The sequence below is a fragment of the Octopus sinensis genome, linkage group LG2, assembly GCF_006345805.1.
Source record: "Octopus sinensis linkage group LG2, ASM634580v1, whole genome shotgun sequence".
NCBI lineage: Eukaryota > Metazoa > Mollusca > Cephalopoda > Octopoda > Octopodidae > Octopus > Octopus sinensis.
In genome coordinates this window covers 153,130,894-153,153,729 of record NC_042998.1, presented here as the reverse complement: position 1 = coordinate 153,153,729, position 22,836 = coordinate 153,130,894, and the positions used below count along the sequence as shown (strand labels likewise).

Below are 22,836 nucleotides of genomic sequence, written 5' to 3'. Positions count from 1 at the left end.
TAGAGTCAACCTAGCTAAAACCAAAGTTCTAATAAGTAGGAAAGCAGACAAACCACAAACCCCCTTCAGATAGATGGCCCTGCTTGATCTGTAGAAAAGTCATAGGGAGAAACTCTATAAGATGTACCCAGTGTAAGCTATGGACACATAAGAGGTGTAGGAATATCAAAGGAAGGCTAACTAGGAAGATAGTTTTTTTGTGTGGCAGATGCTCAGGAGCAATAAACATTGAAAATGTGAAGAGAACAACTTCTGCCACATTCCAGGGAGAAACACTAAAAGTAGTTGATAGCTTCCTTTACCTAGGCGACCAAGTCAGTAGTGGGGGCAGGTGTGCTAAAAGTGCAACTGCTAGAGTAACAATAGCCTGGGCAAAGTTCAGAGAGTTCTTACCTTTGCTGGTGACAAAAGGCCTCTCGCTCAGAGTAAAAGGCAGACTGTATGACGCATGTGTACGAACAGCCATGCTACATGGCAGTGAAACATGGGCCGTGACTGCTGAGGACATGCGTAAGCGTGCAAGGAATGAAGCCAGTATGCTCTGCTGGATGTGTAATGTCAGTGTGCATACTCAACAGAATGTAAGTACCTTGAGAGAAAAGTTAGACCTAAGAATCATCAGATGTGGTGTACAAGAGAGACGACTGTGCTGGTATGGCCATGTGGTGCGAACGGATGAGGACAGCTGTGTGACACACTCTAGTGGTTGAGGGAAAGTGTGGAAGAGGTAGAGCCAGGAAGACCTGGGATGAGGTGGTGAAGCATGACCTCTGAACATTAGGCCTCAATGAGGCAATGACTAGTGACCGAGACCTTTGGAAATATGCTGTGCTTGAGAAGACCCAGCAAGCCAAATGAGACCATAACCCATGGCCTATGCCAGTGGTGTAACCAGCCCACTTAGGCGTACCTTTCTTTCATTGGACACTAAACTCTGCTTGCGAAGACCTGTTGAGGCAAGTGAAATCGAAATCAAATTCAATGACAGCACCGCATGACTGATATTCGTGCCAGTGGAGCACTAAGAGCACCATCCAAGCGTGACCGCTGCCAGGGCTGCTGACTGGCCCTCGTGCCAGTGGCCCATAAAAGCACCCACAACATTCTCCGAGTGGTTGGCATTAGGAAGGGCACCCAGCTGTAGAAACTCTGCAGGTCAGATTAGAGCCTGGTGCAGATATCTGGCTCACCAGTCCCCAGTCAAACCGTCCAACCCATGCCAGCATGGTAAGTGGACGTTAAACGATGATGATGATGATGATATATGTATCTATATCATCATCATTCATCATTCATTTAGCGTCCGTTTTCCATGCTAGCATGGGTTGGACGGTTCAACTGGGGTCTGGGGAGCCCGAAGGCTGCACCAGGCCAGTCAGATCTGGCAGTGTTTCTACAGCTGGATGCCCTTCCTAACGCCAACCACTCCGAGAGTGTAGTGGGTGATTTTATGTGCCACCGACACAGGTGCCAGACGAGGCTGGCAGACGGCCAGGCTCGGATGGTGTTTTTATGTGCCACCGACACAGGTGCCAGATGAGGCTGGCGAACGGCCACGATCGGATGGTGTTTGTTACGTGCCCGCAGCACGGAGGCCAGTCGATGCGGTACTGGCTATGGCCACGTTTGGATGGTTTTCTTGTGTGCCACCGGCACTGGTACCACAAAGATACAAATTCCATTGATGTTCATCTATTTTGATTTGTTTTGATTGATTTTCACTTGCCTCAACAGGTCTTCACAAGTGTCACAAGAAGGAAGGTATGCACAGGTGGACTGACTACGTCCCAGGTAGGGGCCACGGGTTATGGCCTGACTAGTCTTGCCGGGTCTTCGGATGGTGTTTTTATGTGCCACCGACACAGGTGCCAGATGAGGCTGGCGAACGGCCACGATCGGATGGTGTTTGTTACGTGCCCGCAGCACGGAGGCCAGTCGATGCGGTACTGGCTATGGCCACGTTTGGATGGTTTTCTTGTGTGCCACCGGCACTGGTACCACAAAGATACAAATTCCATTGATGTTCATCTATTTTGATTTGTTTTGATTGATTTTCACTTGCCTCAACAGGTCTTCACAAGTGTCACAAGAAGGAAGGTATGCACAGGTGGACTGACTACGTCCCAGGTAGGGGCCACGGGTTATGGCCTGACTAGTCTTGCTGGGTCTTCGGATGGTGTTTTTATGTGCCACCGACACAGGTGCCAGATGAGGCTGGTGAAACGGCCATGATCGGATGGTGTTTGTTACTTGCCCACAGCACGGAGGCCAGTCGATGCGGTACTGGCTACGGCCACGTTCGGATAGTTTTCTTGTGTGCCACCGGCACTGGTACCACAAAGATACAAATTCCATTGATGTTCATCTATTTTGATTTGTTTTGATTTGATTTGATTTGATTTTCACTTGCCTCAACAGGTCTTCACAAGTGTCACAAGAAGGAAGGAAGGTATGCACAGGTGGACTGACTACGTCCCAGGTAGGGGCCACGGGTTATATATATATATATATATATGCATATATACATAAGTATATGTGCATACTTACATCTATACGTACATATAAATGCACATGTGGGCACAGGATGTTATGAAACGTGTACAACAAAAAAATATGAAGTACGAGTATGAATATGAACTACCTTTTCGGTTGTACATGTTTCGTGACGTCCTGAGCCCATATACGCATTTATATATAAACCAAGTAGTTCATGATGGAGTCATACCCAATGACTGGCGTAGCAGCACCATAGTCAACTGCTACAAGGGTAAAGGTGATGCACTAGACAGAAATAACAACAGGGGTATCAAACTGCTGGATCAGGTAATGAAGGTCACAGAGAGGGTCATAGCCTAACTAATTAGGGAGAGAGTGAGCCTAGATGAGATGCAGTTTGGTTTTGTGCCTGGCAGAAGCACCACTGATGCCATATTCATAGTTTGACAACTGCAGGAGAAATACCTAGCCAAAGATAAGCCCCTATACTTAGCTTTTGTGGACTTGGAGAAAGCCTTTGATAAGGTCCCATGATCCCTTATCTGGTGGGCAATGCAGAAACTGGAGATTGACGAATGGTTAATAAGGGCTGTACAAGCTCTTTACAGAGGGGCTAGTAGTAAGGTTAGAATTGGCAATGAGTATAGTGAAGAATTCAGGGTAGAAGTTGGCGCCCACCAAGGCTTAGCCCTCAGCTCCCTTCTATTCATCATAGTCTTCCAGGTAATAACAGAGGAATTTAAGACAGGTTGTCCCTGGGAGCTCCTCTATGCCGATGACCTAGCCCTTGTAGCAGAATCGCTACCGGAACTAGAGAAGAAATTTTGTGTGTGGAAGCTAGGTTTAGAATCAAAAGGCCTTAGAATCAATGTAGCAAAGACCAAAGTTCTAGATAAGTAGGAAGGCAAACTCACCACACACCCCTTCAGGTAGGTGGCCCTGCTCGATCTGTAGAAAAGGTGTAGATAGAAACTCCATAAGATGTACCCAGTGTAAGCTATGGACACATAAGAGGAGCAGCAATATCAATGGAAAATTAACCGAGAAGATAGCTTTCATGTGCGGCAGATGCACAGGGGCAATTGACACCATTGATACTCAGAAAACAGATTCCATTACGCTCCTTGGGGAGGAACTAGAAGTAGTTGATAGTTTCTGCTACCTAGGTGACCAAGTTAGTAGCAGGGGTGGATGCTCAGAGAGCGTTACCACTAGAATAAGAATAGCTTGGGCAAAGTTTAGGAAGCTCCTCCCCCTACTGGCGAGAAAGGGTCTCTCGCTCAGAGTGAAAGGTAGGTTGTATGATGCATGTGTGCGAACTGCCATGCTTCATGGCAGTGAAATGTAGGCTGTGACTGCAGAGGACATGCGTAGGCTTGAAAGAAATGAAACCAGCATGATCTGCTGGATGTGTAATGTCAGTGTCCATGCACGACAGAGTGTAAGCATCTTGAGAGAAATGTTGGGCATAAGAAGCATTGGATGCAGCGTGCAGGAGAGACGATTGCGTTGGTACGGTCATGTACTAAGGATGGACGAGGAGAAATGTGTGAAGAAGTGCCACTCCCAAACTGTTGAAGGAACCCGGGGTAGAGGTAGACCCAGGAAGACATGGGACGAGGTGGTCAAGCATGACCTTCGTACTTTGAGCCTCACAGAGGCTATGACGAAAGACCGAGACCTCTGGAGATATACTGTGACTTCGAAGACTCGACAAATGAAGTGAGTTCATGGCTTGCAGGATGGCCTGTTGTGCTAACCTTGGATTGTAGAGTGACCCGCTGTTCTTGAGGAGACCTGTTGAGTCAAGTTCGTCAACATCAAAAATTCGAATGGTAATTGTAGTTAAGACACCAGTGCTGGTGACATGTAAAAGCACCATTCGAGCATAGCAGTTACTAGCGTCGCCTGACTGGCGTCCGAGTTGGTGACACGTAAAAGCACCAACCGATCATGGCCGTTTGTCAGCCTGTGCTGGCTCCTGTGCTGGTGGTACGTAAAAAACACCCACTACACTCACGGAGTGGTTGGCGTTAGGAAGGGTAACCAGCTGTAGAAACACTGCCAAATCAGACTGGAGCCTGGTGCAGCCTCCATGGCTTACCAGATCCCGGTCGTACCGTCCAACCCATGCTAGCATGGAAAACGGACGTTAAATGATGATGATGGTGATGATGTATAGATGCAAGTGTGTACTCATGCATAAGTATATATATATATTATTTATATTATTATATGATTGAATCATAGTCCTCCAGGCAATAACGGAGGAATTCAAGACAGGATGCCCCTGGGAACTCCTCTATGCTGATGACCTTGCTCTAATTGCTGAGTCTCTATCAGAACTGGAGGAGAAGTTTCAGGTGTGGAAGCAAGGTTTAGAATCGAAGGACCTTAGAATCAACCTAGCCAAAACCAAAGTCCTAATAAGTAGGAAGATAGACCAATCACAAACGCCTTCAGGTAGATGGCCTTGCTCGATCTGTAGAAAAGGCGTAGGTAGAAACTCTATAAGATGCACCAAATGTAAGCTATGGACACATAAGAGATGTAGTAATGTCAAAGGAAGACTAACTAGGAAAATAGTTTTCATCTGTGGCAGATGCTCAGGAGCAATAAACTCTGAAAATATGCAGAGACCAACTTCTATCACGTTTCAGGGAGAAAAACTAGAAGTAGTTGATAGCTTCCGCTACCTAGGTGACCAAGTCAGTAGCGGGGGCGGGTGTGCTGAAAGTGTAACTGCTAGAGTAAGAATAGCCTGGGCAAAGTTTAGAGAGCTCTTACCCCTGCTGGTGACAAAAGGCCTCTCGCTCAAAGTAAAAGGCAGACTGTATGATGCATGTGTACGTACAGCCATGCTACATGGTAGTGAAACTTGGGCTGTGACTGCTGAGGATTTGCGTAAGCTCGCAAGAAATGAAGCTAGTATGCTCCGTTGGATGTGTAATGTCAGTGTTCATAGTCGACAGAGTGTAAGTACCTTGAGAGAAAAGTTGGACCTAAGAAGCATCAGATGTTGTGTGCAAGAGAGACGATTGCGCTGGTATGGTCATGTGGCGAGAATGGATGAAGATAGGTGTGTGAAAAAGTGCCACACCCTGGCAGTTGAGGGGACCTGTGGAAGAGGTAGACCCAGGAAAACCTGGGTCGAGGTGGTGAAGCATGACCTTCGAACTTTAGGTCTCACCAAGGAAATGACCAGAGACCGAGACCTATGGAAGTATGCTGTGCGCGAGAAGACCCGGCAAGTCCAGTGAGAACAATCAAAATCAAACCAAATCAAATCATATATCAGAAAGCAGAACCAAAATTGAGGTCAATCAACATCAGTGGGAATTGCAGCTGTGGTTAAGCTTCACAGACCCCAGTTGAACCGTCCAACCCATGCTAGCATGGAAAGCGGATGCTAAATGATGATGATGATGATGATGATGAATGACATGCATCCTCTTCCAAGTAAGTTTTATCTTAATAATTCTGATGCGCACTCTATACGATCTTTTTACTCATTTGTTTTTCTCCCTTTCTCTCTTCTCCCACTATTCTATCCTATTACTTTGTCCCTCTCTCTCCCCCACTCCTCCTCCCTAGCTCACGTGGCTCCCACATAATTATCGGCCATCTTTTTTTCTGCTCCTAACTTGTGTTTCTTTCTTTCTCTCCATTATAGCTGGAACAAGGAAGACATGTTCTTGTCTATCTCCTGTCCAAGCTTGATATTGAACACCAGAAGAATCTTTCTGCATGTAATCAAGCTATATGCATTGCACTTACAGAAACACAGCTATCTGCAGACATAAATGATGTGGAGATACACATACTAATGTATGCTCTCTTCTGTACAGACAGAAGAAAAAGAAGTCATGGAGGAGTTGCAATGTTCATCTGAGAAGATGTTACACATTTAACCCTGTTATCGAACTTGAACCCGGTGTATGACACACTCATAGTAAATCTAAAGCAAATTGATATAGTGATATGCACAGTATATCACCCATCCGATGCCTAAAATTATGATGGAAAATTTGAGGAAAGCCTCAGTGCGATAAAAGAAGTACTAACACAATTGGATCAATGTACTACTATATTCTTGATGAGTTACTTCAACTTCCCCAACATCAGGTGGTATGAGAGCAATATACCAACAAGAATGACACACAAAGAGTGAAATCAAGCAGAATCTCTACTTGATCTTATAAAAATGCTATTCATGGAGCAGATCATACTCTCTAACCAGGCGCAAAAATAACCTGGACCTCTGCTTTACAAGCTCAATAAATTCATGTCAATAATGCAAGTCATATACATATATACCAGAGAAGAGAGTCAATACACACAAAAACATCATTCCCCAAGACAGGAGAATACTCATGCGGTGGAGAATAAAAATCTCGAACCTGACAGTGGAACTCTTCAAGATAGAGAATAAACTCAAAATATCCCATGAAAAAGAAAGAGAAACCTGGACAGTCAAAAATAGAAAAGAAATTCTTAAGCCTTCTACACGTTGACAATGTGGCGATGCAAGTCATGATAATAAACTTTTATCAGCGGTAATATGATGTAATGGTCATGTTGCCTGAATAGGTATAATTGTTAGTTTCACATTGGTTAAAATTACGGCCTATATTTGAATTCTAACCTTTCGTCAAAGAGATATCTTTCACAAAATACAGTTCTTAGAATTCAGGTATGAGCAGTTATAAAAACCCTGATTTTTGGGAGATTAATCAGTGATCGTTGGTTGTCAATCGACTCCACAACACTCACTCTCAGTGATTGTTGGTTGTCAATTGACTCCACAACACTCACACTCAGTGTTTGTTGGTTGTCACTCATTTCCACAACACTCACTCTTTTGAGATATTAGCTATTTTTATGCCATGTCTATTACTTAATTCAACAAGACTATTTTGAATTGTTGTGTAAAACTCTAGTAGCTTAGTATGGAAGAATTAGTAATATAAATTTTATGTCTACAAATAACATGCAGTTCAATGCTATGAAATTTCAGGCACTCCACTATCAGTCCAACACCAGGCTAAAATTGGAATACACTGGACCAGAAAGTAATACAATCCCAGAGTCAGAGTTGGTACATGATCTAGGACTCATGAGCAATGATGCAACATTCCATTTGCATATTACCAAGATGGCAACACTGTGCAGGCAACTGGCTTGATGGGTTCTGAGGAAATTCAGAATCAGGAAAAGGAAAGCTCTACTACTCCTATGGAAGACTTTCGTACTCAGCTGCTTGAACTATTGCTCCCAACTATGGTCCCAAGAGAGTGTGAAACAAACTGTGGAACTCAAAGCAATCCAGTGCCAATACATAAAGAAGTTTGAATCAATGCACAAGATGTGCTACTGGAAGAGGCTGAAGGAGCTTGAGTCTCTATTCTCTGAAGAGAAGACGAGAGAGATATGCAATGATATATATTTGGAAGATCTTGGAGGGTTTAGTTCCCAATTTTGGAATTGACAGCTATACCAATCCTCGAACAGGACAGCATTGCATCATACCAAAGATCCCATCTTCCCCATTTAAAATAAGGACATAGTACTGCAATAGTCTGGGTTTCAAGGGCCCGCAATTGTTCAACATCCTTCCAGGCAACCTTAGAGATATACATGGTATTGATGTGGAAGTTTTCAAAGAACATCTGGACAGGTTTCTATCTGAGATACCAGATGAACCCACATCACGGCAGGAGACACAAAGAAGAGCATCCCCGTCCAACTCGTTTCTTCACCAAAAATAATACCAGAAACAACACCGAGTAACTACAGGTGGTGCACCAGTATGACCTGAGCCCTGGGCTGAAACCAGTAAAAAAAAAAACAAGATAAATAGACAAAAAATAATAATAAAATCGGCGGGAAATTTTTAAAATCCACACTTAAACACATGTTTTCCTGAGACACATGTACTAAACTGTGTATATACAACACCATTATCTAAACCAAATTGATATTCTGAAAAGAAAAAAAATATTCATTTAATTACCACAATGCTGACTATACACAGCAGGTGCACTTTTGCAGTCAGCCAGTAAAGTTCAAAATTTCACTTTCAAAATTGCTTTCCACTTTGTTTATAATTTGTGAATGTTTTTATACAGTACAGTAGTTAACACTGAAATTATAATAAATCTGACTAAACACTTTTTGTTCCATACATCATAATACTAAAAAAGACAATCTTTGAGAAAAGCAGTGCAGTCAAAAATAAGACCAACAAAACAAGTATAAAAAAAGGAAATGTAAAAAATATGTAGGTCTTTAACTATCAAAATGAAACAATTTGAAATAAAGTGTTATTATTTTCATTTCTCAACGCCATCATTAAAAACATTTAGTTAACTTATGTGAAGACTCTTCAAATTAAGTCAATTTTAATTTTACAAAAATATTTAATTCATTATAAATATGCATTTGTAAGATTTCAGAAGAGAAATTTATGAATGGAAATGTATGTCTATCCCATTACAAGAGTTAAGCAAGATCAAAATAAAATGCAATGTTGAATCTCTGATGTTCAGAACTTAGAAATCTGAAGGTTGCTTAAAAATAAATAAATAAATAAAATGATAGTGGAAAGTCCATAATTCACTTATTTTAAAGCATTTACTACTTATTTTCTTTTTTTGATAATACAGGAAAGCCAATTTACTTTTTATATTCCCCATATACCACTTTCCTCAAAAATTACCTCAAAGAAAATCAGTGCACATTATACATATTATATTTTTCGGTTTTACACTGTCCATAAATTAGTGGAGATCTATAAATGAAACTACACTTGCTCTTCAATGTAGATGTCTGCAATGTGCATCCTGACTTCTGTGTTACCCTATTCACTCTACACCAAATTTGTTTCTTCATGATTTAATGGATGCTAATATGTAGGCTTTCCTGGTACTAATGACTTCACAGTGATTTGAACAACATAATACCACTATGTCCACTCATTTGGCTTGCTGCCTTGAATTTATAACGCTATACTTATTATTTGTAGATATTGTTGTTTTTGCTCTCTCTAGTTACATTCTCTTAGTTACATTCTCTACAGAGTAAAAAGTAGCTTCAGGTTCAATTAATTTTATGATCATGTGAATTGCAAGGAAAACTAATGGCAGCCTTCCTATTCAAGTACTATATTCCATAAGTACCAAAACCAGTTGCGTGATTCTAAATCAACCTACAAGAATCTATGCTCATATGAAAAATAAATGGAATGAAACACCTCAACATAGCAGAATTTGTCTAACAGATTTAATTTATTGAGAACAGTATTTAATACCATACTTCACCAATCACATATGCACATTAACTCATACACATGCACATACACATACACACATATACCCACATATATTTTACAAATATATAGACACACACCTGTACTCATATATGTAAGTATGTGTATGTGAAAGTATGTGCTATTGTGAATGTGTGAGTACACACACATTCACAAAGGGAAAAAACATGCAAAAATGGTAGAGAGTGCATACATGTGCATGCACTGATGCAAAAAGAGAACTAAAAAGTAAGAAGGTGAGATAAGAAAGTGTATGTATTTTACCTGTCTAACACTGAGAGCAGAAGGCTCGCCCATGGGTCGTTGATCCAGACGAAGTCGCATGCACTCATACACAACATCCAATAAGACACGCAGCAGAAACAAGTAACTTGAACGGAATGAAGGTAAGCCCAATTCCAGGAATTGTTTGTTCCAAGAGCCTTGGTTTGCTTTCCTACTCCTGTCATAAAAATGTTCCTCACTACAGTTTGTTTCATCAACAGTATTGAATTCAGACATCTGTGGCATGCTGATCACTGGCAGTAGTGTACTAACATCTTTTGATAAATTCTGAAAAAATTTGAAAATAAATATTTCTTATAATATACAAAGATAATGTGTTTAACATTAATGTACTGTGTATATATGTTTTTGCATATGAGTATAAACATTTCATTCCTAAAGTTTTAACCATCTTATATTCAGAGTGGCATGTACTGTAGATCTGCAATACAGCATCTACTGATACCTCTTGATCCTAGATAACCACATTAATGTTTTCAAATTTTCTTTGGTCTCTCGCTGCACAATGCATTATCTACAATTAATAAGTGCAGGCATGACTGTGTGGTTATGATATCAGCTTCCCAACCATGTGGTTTGGGTTTCAGTCCTGCTGCATGGCACCTTGGGCAAGTACCTTCTAAGATAGCCCTGGACCAACAACAGTCTTGTGGATGGATTTGGTAGACTGAAACAAAAAGAAGCTTAACTGGCTGTAACTAAGAAGTCACTGTCAATATTATATTTATTGAATAATAAATTTGTACTCTACCAAAGGTATTGAGTAATCCTTCAGTTTAATGTAACATAAAAACAAACATTTATATATATATATCAAAATAAGCAACAAAGATATCCAGAGGTAATGCAGTACGATCGTTTCATGTGACTCAATTTAATTGAACAATGCAAACATTACATCAATTTAAAATGTAGAACAGTCTTCAGCTGCATAAAAATATAGAATTTAGTTAAATTCGAAGGACTCATTTGAATAATTTTTTTATCCAAAATCACCAAGAGAATAAGGAGATAGACAAAGAACATGTTTTATCAACAACATCACAGTTGTAACTGAAATTTTTTCAAAAAAGACAGTGCTTATCACTAATTATTTCTGTTATTTACATTTACCAAGGAGGTGGGGGGAGGTACGTTTTAATTTATAGGCTAGTTTATCAAATCTAAGAGAAGACAGAGTGTAATATCTTGGATCTTTTCCTTTTGATGGACGGAATTTTCTAGTTAACTAAACATTTTGAAACTTCGTATACTGGTAGAATGTGTCAAAAGAAAACATTATTGTAAACAAAATTGTAATTTGTAAGTTTAACGTAGTTTAATGATTCAAATTTTAACCAATGAAATCCGAGCATTTGAGCTCAAATCATTTGCTGCGTTATCGATATTGATAAAGAAACATAGCAGACGCATGCCGCATACACACACACACACATATTCAGATACATACACATGTACACACACACACACACACACACACACACTCTCTGTCACTCTCTCTCTCTCTCAAACACATGCATATACATTTGCACAAGCACATAGTAATTAATATATAAGTGTACACACACATACAAACGGACATATACATACACACACAAGCATACATACACGTTCGTGAGTTGCCCCTTGCCGCAACAAATTTACACAAAAGATAAATAAACCAGAAGGGGGGGGGGTCAATGTTTCATCGTTTCAGGGTCGATAAATTAAGTACCAATTACGCACTGGTGTCGATGATTTTTTTCCCAATTTATATCACAGCTTCCGACAAGCTGGGGCATCCTTTTCTGAAAAAATATTTCGCAAATTTTTACAATACGACTCACACTCCACGCGCAAACTCTAGACCGCTTTAGGCATATTATTGTTTTGTTTTTGTTGTTTCTGGCCCTTCAAAACCATGGGAGAAGCCTTTTCGGTAAAAAAAAATAAAGAAAATATTCAAAAAATATTGTTAATATTTTTATTGGGGGACGAAATTCATCGATTTAAGAGATATAGCTGTTATTTCTAGCACATGCAGAAGACAGAAGACAGAAGAGACAAGGATGAATAAAACGTGTGTGTGTGAGTTTTTAGACGCAGCAAATGGTTTGAGCTCAAATGCTCGGATTTCATTGGTTAAAATTCGAATCATTAAACTACGTTAAACTTACAAATTACAATTTTGTTTTCAATTTTGTTTACAATAATGTTTTCTTTTGACACATTCTACCAGTATACGAAGTTTCAAATTTTTTAGTTAACTAGAAAATTCCGTCCATCAAAAGTAAAAGATCCAATATCTTTTATGGATAGGGCAAAATAGATAGACAATTTAAGTGGCAGAGTCATAAATCAAGATTTCTTTAAAGCAAAGCCATTTGGTTCATTAAGAATATACTTCAGACAAGATTATAGCTGCTAATTTTGTACACCAATGCTTATGGGACAGGGAGAATGGTTTTCTATAGTAGCAGTACATTTATGGACTATAAAACAATGTTATTTGTATATACACAGATACATTTTAGAGTTAATCTAAAGAATACTAAGAAGAATATTTATGAATACTTTCAGTATACATCAAAAATTTTACACAATAGAGGGACAGACAATATAGAAATAATTCCATATTTATCTATTTAAATACCTACTTAACATATATTTATAATTATTTATTAAATGGTAATTATTGGTATTAATAAAGGAAAGTTAAGTTAAAGGAATATGTTAAAATTTATATATTAAATATTAACAATTTTAGTCTAAGCATATTTCTTCTATTATAAATAGTGAATATACCAGTATAGTTTTATATCAGCTGAGTATGAAATTTATAGAGATATATGAAATAGAGTAATATAGCAAATAAATAAATAAGAGACTAGTTTTAAAATAAAATAAAGAAATAAAAATATAATCATTTGTAGAATATTATAGACAAGGGGTAAAATGGTTTATATGCCAAAACTATGGTGAGGTATATTTAGCTTATTTACATCAATAGGTAAGGTAATTTATTAGAATAAATTAATAATTCAAAGTGTTAGACTAAAAATTATATTTACTTGTCACGAAAATATCTATAAAGTACTGATGTTTAATGTCAGGTAAAGAAATAATTAAGTTATGGGACAAAGATTTTATTATTAACAAATCTTTTTATAAAATTTTTATAAAATTTCATAAAGGTGGTCTCCTTGAAATCTTTAAAAAAAATCTACATGTTCTTTCAAAAAAAAAAAAAAAAAAGGAGAAACATACTTTCTACACTTTAGCAACACAATGATATCACTTGCTTGGGTCAGCCACTGAATTTGAAGAAATTTATTGTATTTTTAGTGTAAGGGTCAATAAGTATGTTTGTATGTGAATGTTTGGTAGTGTTTATGGGGATGTTTGGGTAGAATATTTGTGTCTGTGAGAGGGTGAATTGTATTTATATGTGTGTGGGATGTTTTGTGTGTGTCCACTTTCTATAAACATGTTTAATTTTGGGGAAATTTTTTTTAGTTCAATAGTGTATTTTATATATTTTTTTTTTTTTTACTTGTTTCAGTCATTTGACTGCAGCCATGCTGGAGCACCGCCTTTAGTCAAACAAACCCAGGACTTATTCTTTGCAAGCCTAGTACTTATTCTATCAGTCTCTTTTGCCAAACTGCTAATTTATGGGAATATAAACACACCAACCAGCATTGGTTGTCAAGCAATGGTGAGGGGACAAACAGACACACACAAATATATACATATATATACACAATGAGCTTCTTTCAGTTTCATTCTGCAGAATCTACTCACAAGGCTTTGGTCAGCAAGCAAGCTTCTTAACACACATCCACTCCTGCACCTCTGTGTGTGTGTGTGTGTTGGATTTGGGGGAAACTTTTTATTTCAATAAAGTGTATTCATCATCATCGTTTAACGTCCGCTTTCCATGCTAGCATGGGTTGGACATATATATATATATTATATATATATATATATATATATATATATATATATGTTAATAAAATAGAACATATGCATATATATAAACATATATGTACGTACCTACCTCTACATGTACATATACACGCATATATGTGTACAGGACACCAAAAAGACGTCGAACACATAGAGAGACGAAAAACATAGACACAAACCAAGGAACAAGACAAGCAAAAAAAAGGAGATACAGGACAATAAGCACAACGAAAAATCCCCTTCTTCAGTCGCTAAGGTTTCATCTACTAAACGTTTCGAAGGATAAAAGCGAGACGTATACTTCGAAGAAAACTTCCTTCCTGCGAAAAGCAAATCAATTAAAATTCTGAGATCTTTTCGCAGAGGGGTAAAAAAAGCAAGACGGTAACGACAGTACAAACATATAAACAGTAAAAAATATATATAAACAGTGGAAAAATAAATATATAACAGTGAGAGACAGGACAAGGAGAACAAGATAAGAAGGGCTGTTAACGCCAGACGAAAAAAGTATTGCAAACGCTGGATTATAGTGGACGACGAGAGAGAAAAAATGTCGACCAGTAGCCTTAGAAGGCGGGCGAGAAAAGACAGGATAGCAGTTACGACGGAAGTATCGTCGCAGATGGACGACGGGAATGGGGGAGGAGGAGCAAGAGAGAAGAAGGGGAATGGTGCGAGGATATATATATATGAAAGCAACAGGCTAAATGGATGTATGTGTAAAAGAATTCAGTACTCAGTATTTTGTCTATAATGGTTAAAGGTTAAAAGTTCAATTATTTTTGATAGTGGTTTGGTTGAGATCTTTGTATTTATGTGTATGACTGTATGTATATGTATTTTTATTTTGTGAAGAATTGTATAAATACACACATGTGAGTGTATGTGTGTGTGTGTATAGTGGGAGAGAGAAAGATGGGAGAGGTGAGCTAAAATTTCTTGTCTCTTGTTCAAAAGAGAAAATCTTTTTGCAATGGCACCCATTCAGGTTTTGGACAAGCACAAACACACACACATTGGATTTAAGAAGCATCAGATGTGGTGTACAAGAGAGACGACTGCACTGGTATGATCCTGTGTTGCAAATGAATTAGGACAGCTGTGTGAAAAAGTGTCATACCCTAGCAGTCGAGGGAACCTGTGGAAGTGGTAGATCCAGGAAGACCTGGGATGGGGTGGTGAAGCATGACCTTTGGACATTGGGCCTTACTGAGGCAATGACTAATGACCAAGACCTTTGGAGATGTGCTGTGCTTGAGAAGACCTGACAAGTCAAGTGAGACCATAGCCCATGGCCTATGCCAGTGGGTGTAACCAGCCCACATACGAGTGCCCCACATTCACTGGACAATAAACTTTGCTTGCGAAGACTTACTGAGGCAAGTGAAATCGAAATCAAAATTACTGACGTGGCTGATGGCAGTACCGCTTGATTGGCACTTGTGCCAATGGGGCGTTAAAAGCACATCCAAGCGTGGGGTGTAACCAGCCCACTTATGAGTACCCCTCATTCATTGGACAATAAACTTTGCTTGCGAAGACCTATTGAGGCAAGCGAAGTCAAAATCAAAATCGCTGACGTGGCTAATGACAGTACCGCCTGATTGACACTCAAGTGTGATCGTTGCCAGAGCCACAGATTGGCTCCCATACTGTTGGCACGTAAAAGCACCCACTACACTCTTGGAGTGGTTGGCGTTAGGAAGGGCATCCAGCTGTAGAAACTTTGCCAGATCAGATTGGAGCCAGGTGCAGCCTTCTGGTTCACCAGTCCTCAGTCAAACCATCCAACCCATACCAGCATGGAAAGCAGGCTTTAAACGATGATGATGATAATGACATTTGTATTTTATATATATATACATCAGGTCATCCCATAAGTTATGTCCAATTTTACCTTTTTTTAAAACTGAATGAAATTTAATAGTATTTTAGAATGTCTAATAGATTTTATGCATTTGTGTAGATTTAAACTAATTAAATATTATTTTACAGAATAATAGAATTAAAATTTCTTTGATTAAAACCCTTCCTAACATGAAAGTATCAAAAGAGCATTTGAGGCACATAATGCTTTATGAGTACAAAAAAAAAGAAACTCTGCAGTCAAAGCAACTCAAAACATACACTCAGTTTATGGGAAAGAATGCTTGAATGAAAGAACTTGCAGAAGATGGTTTGCAAAATTCAGAAGTAGAGATTTCAGCCTTGAAGATGAAGATCAAATAGGATGTCCAGTTGAGTTTGATGATAAATTCCTTGAGGCATTACTTTAAGAAAATCCTGCATTATCAGTTGAAGAATTGTCAATAAAGCTTAGTTCAAACCATACAACTGTTCATTGTCATCTTCAACAACTTGGAAAGGTTCCTAAATGGGTGCCTCATGCTAAGTAAACTGTATTAAACACACACACACAGAGTTCTACACATATGTTTTGGTTTTTGAAAATACAACATTGAAAAAAGGATATTCTAATATTTGAATGAAACAATTTCACTTTAATTTGTGGAACCAGTTGCTCCTGTATGATAAAACTTCATATTTATTTAACTGTCAATCAGTGAGATAGTAGACTAAATCAATTGAAGATCAGACAACAGACTCAGTAGTTGTCAGTTTGTATTCTATCATTTGTAACACAAGGAAGTCTTTTTCAAGTATGGACTGTATTAAACACACACACACACACACAGAGTTTTGGTTTTTGAAAATACAACACTGAACAAAGGATATTCTAATATTTGAATGAAACAATTTCACTTTAATTTGTGGAACCAGTTGCTCCTGTATGATAAAACTTAATATTTATTTAACTGTCAATCAGTGAGATATTAGACTAAATCAATTGAAGATCAGACAACAGACTCAGTAGTAGTCAGTTTGTATTCTGTCATTTGTAACTTCAACACAAGAGAGTCTCTTTTTCAAGCATGGACTTTATGAAATTTGACTCATCATACATTGAAGGACAAATCTTTCAATTTACAATTTAACATAGTGGAGCATTTAGTATATTTATTTATACGGCATCTTGGGCAAGTGTCTTCTGCTATAGCCCCAGGCCGACCAATGCCTTGTGAGTGGATTTGGTAGACGGAAACTGAAAGAAGCCTGTCATATATATGTATATATATATATATATATGTATATATATATATATGTGTGTGTGTGTTTGTGTGTCTGTGTTTGTCCCCCTAGCATTGCTTGACAACCGATGCTGGTGTCTACGTCCCGCCACTTAGCGGTTCGGCAAAAGAGACCGATAGATAAGTACTGGCTTACAAAGAATAAGTTCCGGGGTCGATTTGATCGACTAAAGGGGTGCTCCAGCATGGCCGCAGTCAAATGACTGAAACAAGTAAAAGAGTAAAAAAGTAAAGAGTATTATATATATATATTATATATATATATATATATATATATATATATTATATATGGTAGTATAAATTATCAACAGAATATTTCTTCTACCTTTTTTTTCTTCTTCTCCTTTCTTCCTTTCTCCAAACTCACAAAAACCAACACACACCTCCAGAAACCAATAATAAAAAGAATTCTTCTCTAAACCCAAAATCCATTTGACTATCCCTCATTCAACACACACTCTCTCTCACAATGATAAAAAGGAAATATAATTTATGGTCTACCAACACTATGAAATGGTCAAAACTGAAATTCTTTTTCCCCTAGATCTTAAACCCCCCTTCAAGTAAGCATCCTGTCCAGCAGAGCAAAAAATTTTTTTCTTCATCTTCCCTCTCCCTTCCCCTCTTTTTCGTTAGCAGTCCTTCCAAATACAAAAACACACACACCACACATGCTCTTTCTCTCTCTCTCTCACTTTCTCCTCATCCATCACCCTCTTGTACTGTCTTATATTCCTCCCTACCACTACAAACTCAACAACACTATAAAATGGTCAAAACTTTTCACACAGGAACTTAGTTCGATTTGAAAACTCCACTAGAATGGGACAAAGCGATAATACATGATCTAAGTTATATGATGTATAAAAACATGTAATATACAAATAAATATCTGTAAGTTAAAAACCATCTGAATTTCTGAGTACTTCATTCTTTTAATTTATTCATATATTATACATTTATATATATATATATTATATATATATATGTAGGTCCCGGGTTGATTCGGGGTTAACCACAGTAAATAAGGTACTCAATACATAGCAGAGTAAAATTAATTTATATATAGAAGGAGCTTTACAGGACTAGAACTGTTTCATTCAAGAGAAATCTTCAGGAAGCGCTTCCTGAAGATTTCTCTTGAATGAAACAGTTCTAGTCCTGTAGAAGCTCCTTCTATATAATAAATATATATATATATATATATATATATATATAATATATATATATATATATAGACATATACATATAGATAATATATATATATTCATATAGATATATATGATATATATATATATATATATATATACATATATATATATACATATGTTATATATATATATATACACGTAGACACGTGTGCGTGGGTCCGTTTCTTTACATGCGTTTGTAGATTTCTTATATACATTTTTTATACATCTCTTATTATCTTATATCTATACCTATATGTGTGGGTGTCTGTGTATGCGTACACGCACGTATGGACACACAGATGTGTGTGTGCGTGTGGATACGTGTGCATGGGTCCGTGTGTATGTATGGATGCGTGTATGTATGCACACGTGGGTGTGCATGTGTGCACACATATATATATGTGCGTGTGCGGGTATGGGCGTGTGTATATTTGGGTGTATGCATATGTGTATATATGCATATGTATATATGTGCATATGCATATGTGTGCGCGTATATGTATATGCGTATGTGTGTGTGTATATGTATGTGTACATGTATATTGTCCGTGTATATATATACATATTCTGTTGTGTGTATATATATATGCGTATGTGCGCGTGTGTGTATGTGTCGTGCGTATATGTGCGCGTATATATGGGTGTATGTATCCATGCGGGTGCGTATGTACACGATGACCATTTAATACGTTAGGAAGAACTAGATAAGCTGCTCAACAACTCTAATTTACAATACACTAGGTCCCCAGACGCCCCGATTGATTTATGACACCCAAGACTTCTACAACCAGAATTTGTCATTTTCCTGACCACCATGTTTGGTCCGTAACTACTATATATCATTTCAGCACACGATCTCAGATCAAATTACTTGCTATGCGAGTACATCTCCGTAAATACTATATATCCCTTATCCCTATATTCTTTTACACTTTTTATTTCTATTTTTATAACTTTATACCTTTATATTCATTTATATTTTTTTATATTTTTTATATCTCTTTATATCTTTACACTCTACATTTTTATATTTTTCTATACTTACACTTTTTATATATTTTTTATCCTTCGTCCTGAATTCTCGCCCCTCCATCTTGATCTTTATCTCTATTTGCTCTTATTACCAGGTTCCTTCACGTCTGTCTGTATTTATATATTTATATATGTATATATTTATTTATTAATTTATTTATATTACTTCAACATCCAAACTTCCTCATTCTACATTGAGAGAAGAACGAGATGGACGCTTCATTTTTATGCTGTTGCCGCATTACGTCGTACGCGAATGAGAGGATTTGCATCCCCAACCAAGAATTTTTGATGTAATACATGTCCTTGAAGAAGTAGTTGTGCGCGGCTGAAGAAGGCCACAGACGCACATTATGCATTGTTATAAATCCGTCTAATAAAGGCCCGAAACATATGTACCGCTGAATCCTTGGCATCATGTTTTTATTTTGATTAATTTATATATATATATATATATATATATATATATTATATATTTTTTTTTTTTTTTTCTTTTCTGTTTCAGCTCAGAGCTGCGGCCATGCTGATGCACCGCTGTTTTGTGCTACACTGTTATCACGACGAACCTCCTCTAATATGTGGCACTTAGTGAAGAATGGAGTTTGATATAGCTACTCTCATTTGCACCTCTTGCCGTAAGGTAGGTTCATCTGTGACTCTTGACAGGAAGATGTCCAGCTTTGATTTAAAAACTGCTACATCTACAGACTCTTTGCGAGAATATTAAAAAGCTGTGGGCCCTTGAAACCCAGGCTGTTGCAGAAGCTGGTCCTGAAGCACTATGGGATCTTTGGCACTATGCAGTGTCGTCCTGTTGTAGCATTGGTGTAGCTTACAATGCCAAAATTTGGCACGATTCCTTCCAGGATCTTCCAGACATATATCACTGCATACCTCTCCTGTCTTTCTCCAGGAAGTAGAGTCTTAGCTGTTTCAACTTTTCCCAGCAGCTGAGCTGTTGAAAAGAGAGGATCTTCCTTGTGAAACTTCTCTGGATTGCTTCAAGGTCCACTGTTAATTTCACACTGGTGGGTAACCATAGCTGTGAGCAGTAATCCAGGCAGCTGAGGATGAATGTCCGCCAGAGGACCATCATGGTTTCCTTATCTCTGGTTCTGAATGTTCTTAGGATCCACCCAGCCAGTCGTCTGCCCTTTGTCGCCATCCTGGTAATGTGCACTTGGAAAGAGGTATCCTCACTCATGTCGATACCCAGGTCCCTCACAGACTTAGGCTCTGGGATTGAAATTCCCTGTGGACCGGCGTATCATGTAAGTTTAATATTCAGTTTTGGATGCTTGTAGTGCAGGGCCTGGAATTTTTCAGCATTAAACTGCATATTATTATCCTCTGCCCATCTGTAGATTAAGTCCAACTCATGCTGCAGGTGTGAAACATCACTGGGGTTCTGTATTTTCTGTGAGACTTTTGTATCGTCTGCATAGCTGGCCAGAGTGGCTATCCGGGCATATCTGAGAGGACCACTATAAAAAGCAGTGGTCCCAAGACAGTGCCCTGTGGAACACCGCTAACTATTTGTATGTTCATAGAGGTGGCTCCATTAACCACTACTGCCTGACTCCTATCTTTCAGGAAGTCATGTAACCACACTCCAAGTTTTCCAGCTATGCCAAGGTCATGCAGTTAGTGGCATATCATAACATGATCCAACTCGTCAAAAGCTTTTGCAAAATCAAGATAGATAACGTCCACATTTGATTTGTTGAGTAACTTCCACAATACCCAGTCATAATGTTGTAAGAGATGGGTCAGGCAGCTCCTACCTGGTCGAAAACCATGCTGGGTATCACTCAGCAAGTTTTTTTAATCAAGGAATGCGATTAGTTTCTTTCTGACTATCCGTTCCATGACTTTGCTGATGCGTGAAGTCAGAGAGATAGGCCTATAGTTTTTGGCATCTGCTCTACTTCTCTCTTTATGTATTGGGCATATTATTCCCTCCATCAGCTTGCTTGCCAGTTTGCCATTCACAAGAAAGCTCTGGAAGAGAATCTTGAGGGGTTTTACCAGGAAATGCTTACACGCTTTGAGGAGGATGGCCGGGAAACCATCTGGACCAGCAGCTGAGTTTGTGTCCACTTCATCTATGGCTAGTAGGCCATCTTTTTCGCTAATGTCAATACATTCTATTGTAACCGCCTCGCTGGTTAGAGGTGAGGCGGCAAAGAAGTCCTCGTGTTCGTTCACTTGTCTGTGTTCCAACGGGGTGGTAGAGACACTTTTGAACTGGTCATTCAGCATCCCACTGATCTTGGTTGGACTGTCTGTGAGGGAGTCATCCTTTTGGATGAGGGGGTCCTATCTTGTAGTACACTGAGACTGTTTCTTTCGCGTAATGAAAGAAGGCTTTGGGTTTGGTTTAATGTCTTTTATAACCAAGGCATCTTTGTCTGCTTTCTCCCTCACATAGGATTGTTGCAGTCTTTTTTCGATCTCCATCAGTGTTGTTTTTAGGTGGGACGTTTCGCTACTTTTGGGATGTTGGTTGAGATGATTTGCAACCTTCGTCCGTCATCTCATGAGGATCTTCCTGTCTCTTGGAATCTTGCTCCTATTTCTTTAGGACTTGTGCTCTGGGACATATTTCTGGCAAACGGCTTGCACAGAAAACATGAAACATTCTAGTTTCATGTCAATGTCTGGTGTGGAGAGACATTCCGGCCAGTCCTCTCTGAAGATCCATTTTTGGATCGATATCCAATCTGCTTTGTGGAAGTTCAGATTGGAGAGATTTCAGGTGCTTCCTTTAGGCTGTATGTCTCTGGTTACTTTAGGCCCAAACATAGACAGCTCTATTATGTTGTGATCCAAAACTGAAGTCGGTGTCACTTTCACATCATGAATGATGTCAATATTGTTCGTGAAGCAGAGATCCCGAATGTTATTTGCCCTAGTTGGCAAATATACATATATATATATGTACATATATATATATGTATATATATATACATATATATATATAGATAGATACATATATATATATACATATATATAGGAAAAAAGCAACAAGAATGGATCAATATATCAGTACTATTGTTTCGTACGAAGACATATATATACAAATATATATACATCATCATCATCATCATCATCATTTAGCGTCCGTTTACCATGCTAGCATGGGTTGGACAGTTTAACTGGGGTCTGTGAAGCCGGAAAACTTCATCAGGCCCAGTCAGATTTAGTAGTGTTTCTACGGCTGGATGCCCTTCCTAACGCCAACCACTCCGTGAGTGTAGTGGGTGCTTTTTACGTGCCACCTGCACAGGTGCCAGACAGAGCTGGCAAAAGCCCACGAACGGATGATGTTTTTATGTGCCACCGGCACGGGGGCCAGGCGATACATATATATATATACATATATATACATACATACATATAC

At 38.6% G+C, this 22,836-nt stretch overlaps 1 protein-coding gene across 2 annotated transcripts in view; it reads right to left on the bottom strand.

The window, feature by feature from the left end:
* Positions 1-22,836, bottom strand: part of LOC115228830 (mitogen-activated protein kinase kinase kinase 4) — a 183,196-nt gene that overhangs the window by 151,746 nt on the left and 8,614 nt on the right. Inside the window, exons 2-3 of one of the 2 annotated variants that reach the window (XM_029799305.2) lie at positions 16,231-16,235; positions 10,088-10,375 (exon numbers count right to left, since the gene is read on the bottom strand). In XM_029799305.2, the coding sequence (XP_029655165.1) occupies positions 10,088-10,333 (246 nt within the window). In that variant the 5' untranslated portion in view covers positions 10,334-10,375; positions 16,231-16,235. Of the gene's footprint in view, positions 1-10,087; positions 10,378-16,230; positions 16,236-22,836 lie in introns of those variants that run through there. The other variant, XM_029799314.2, reaches the window with a different exon arrangement.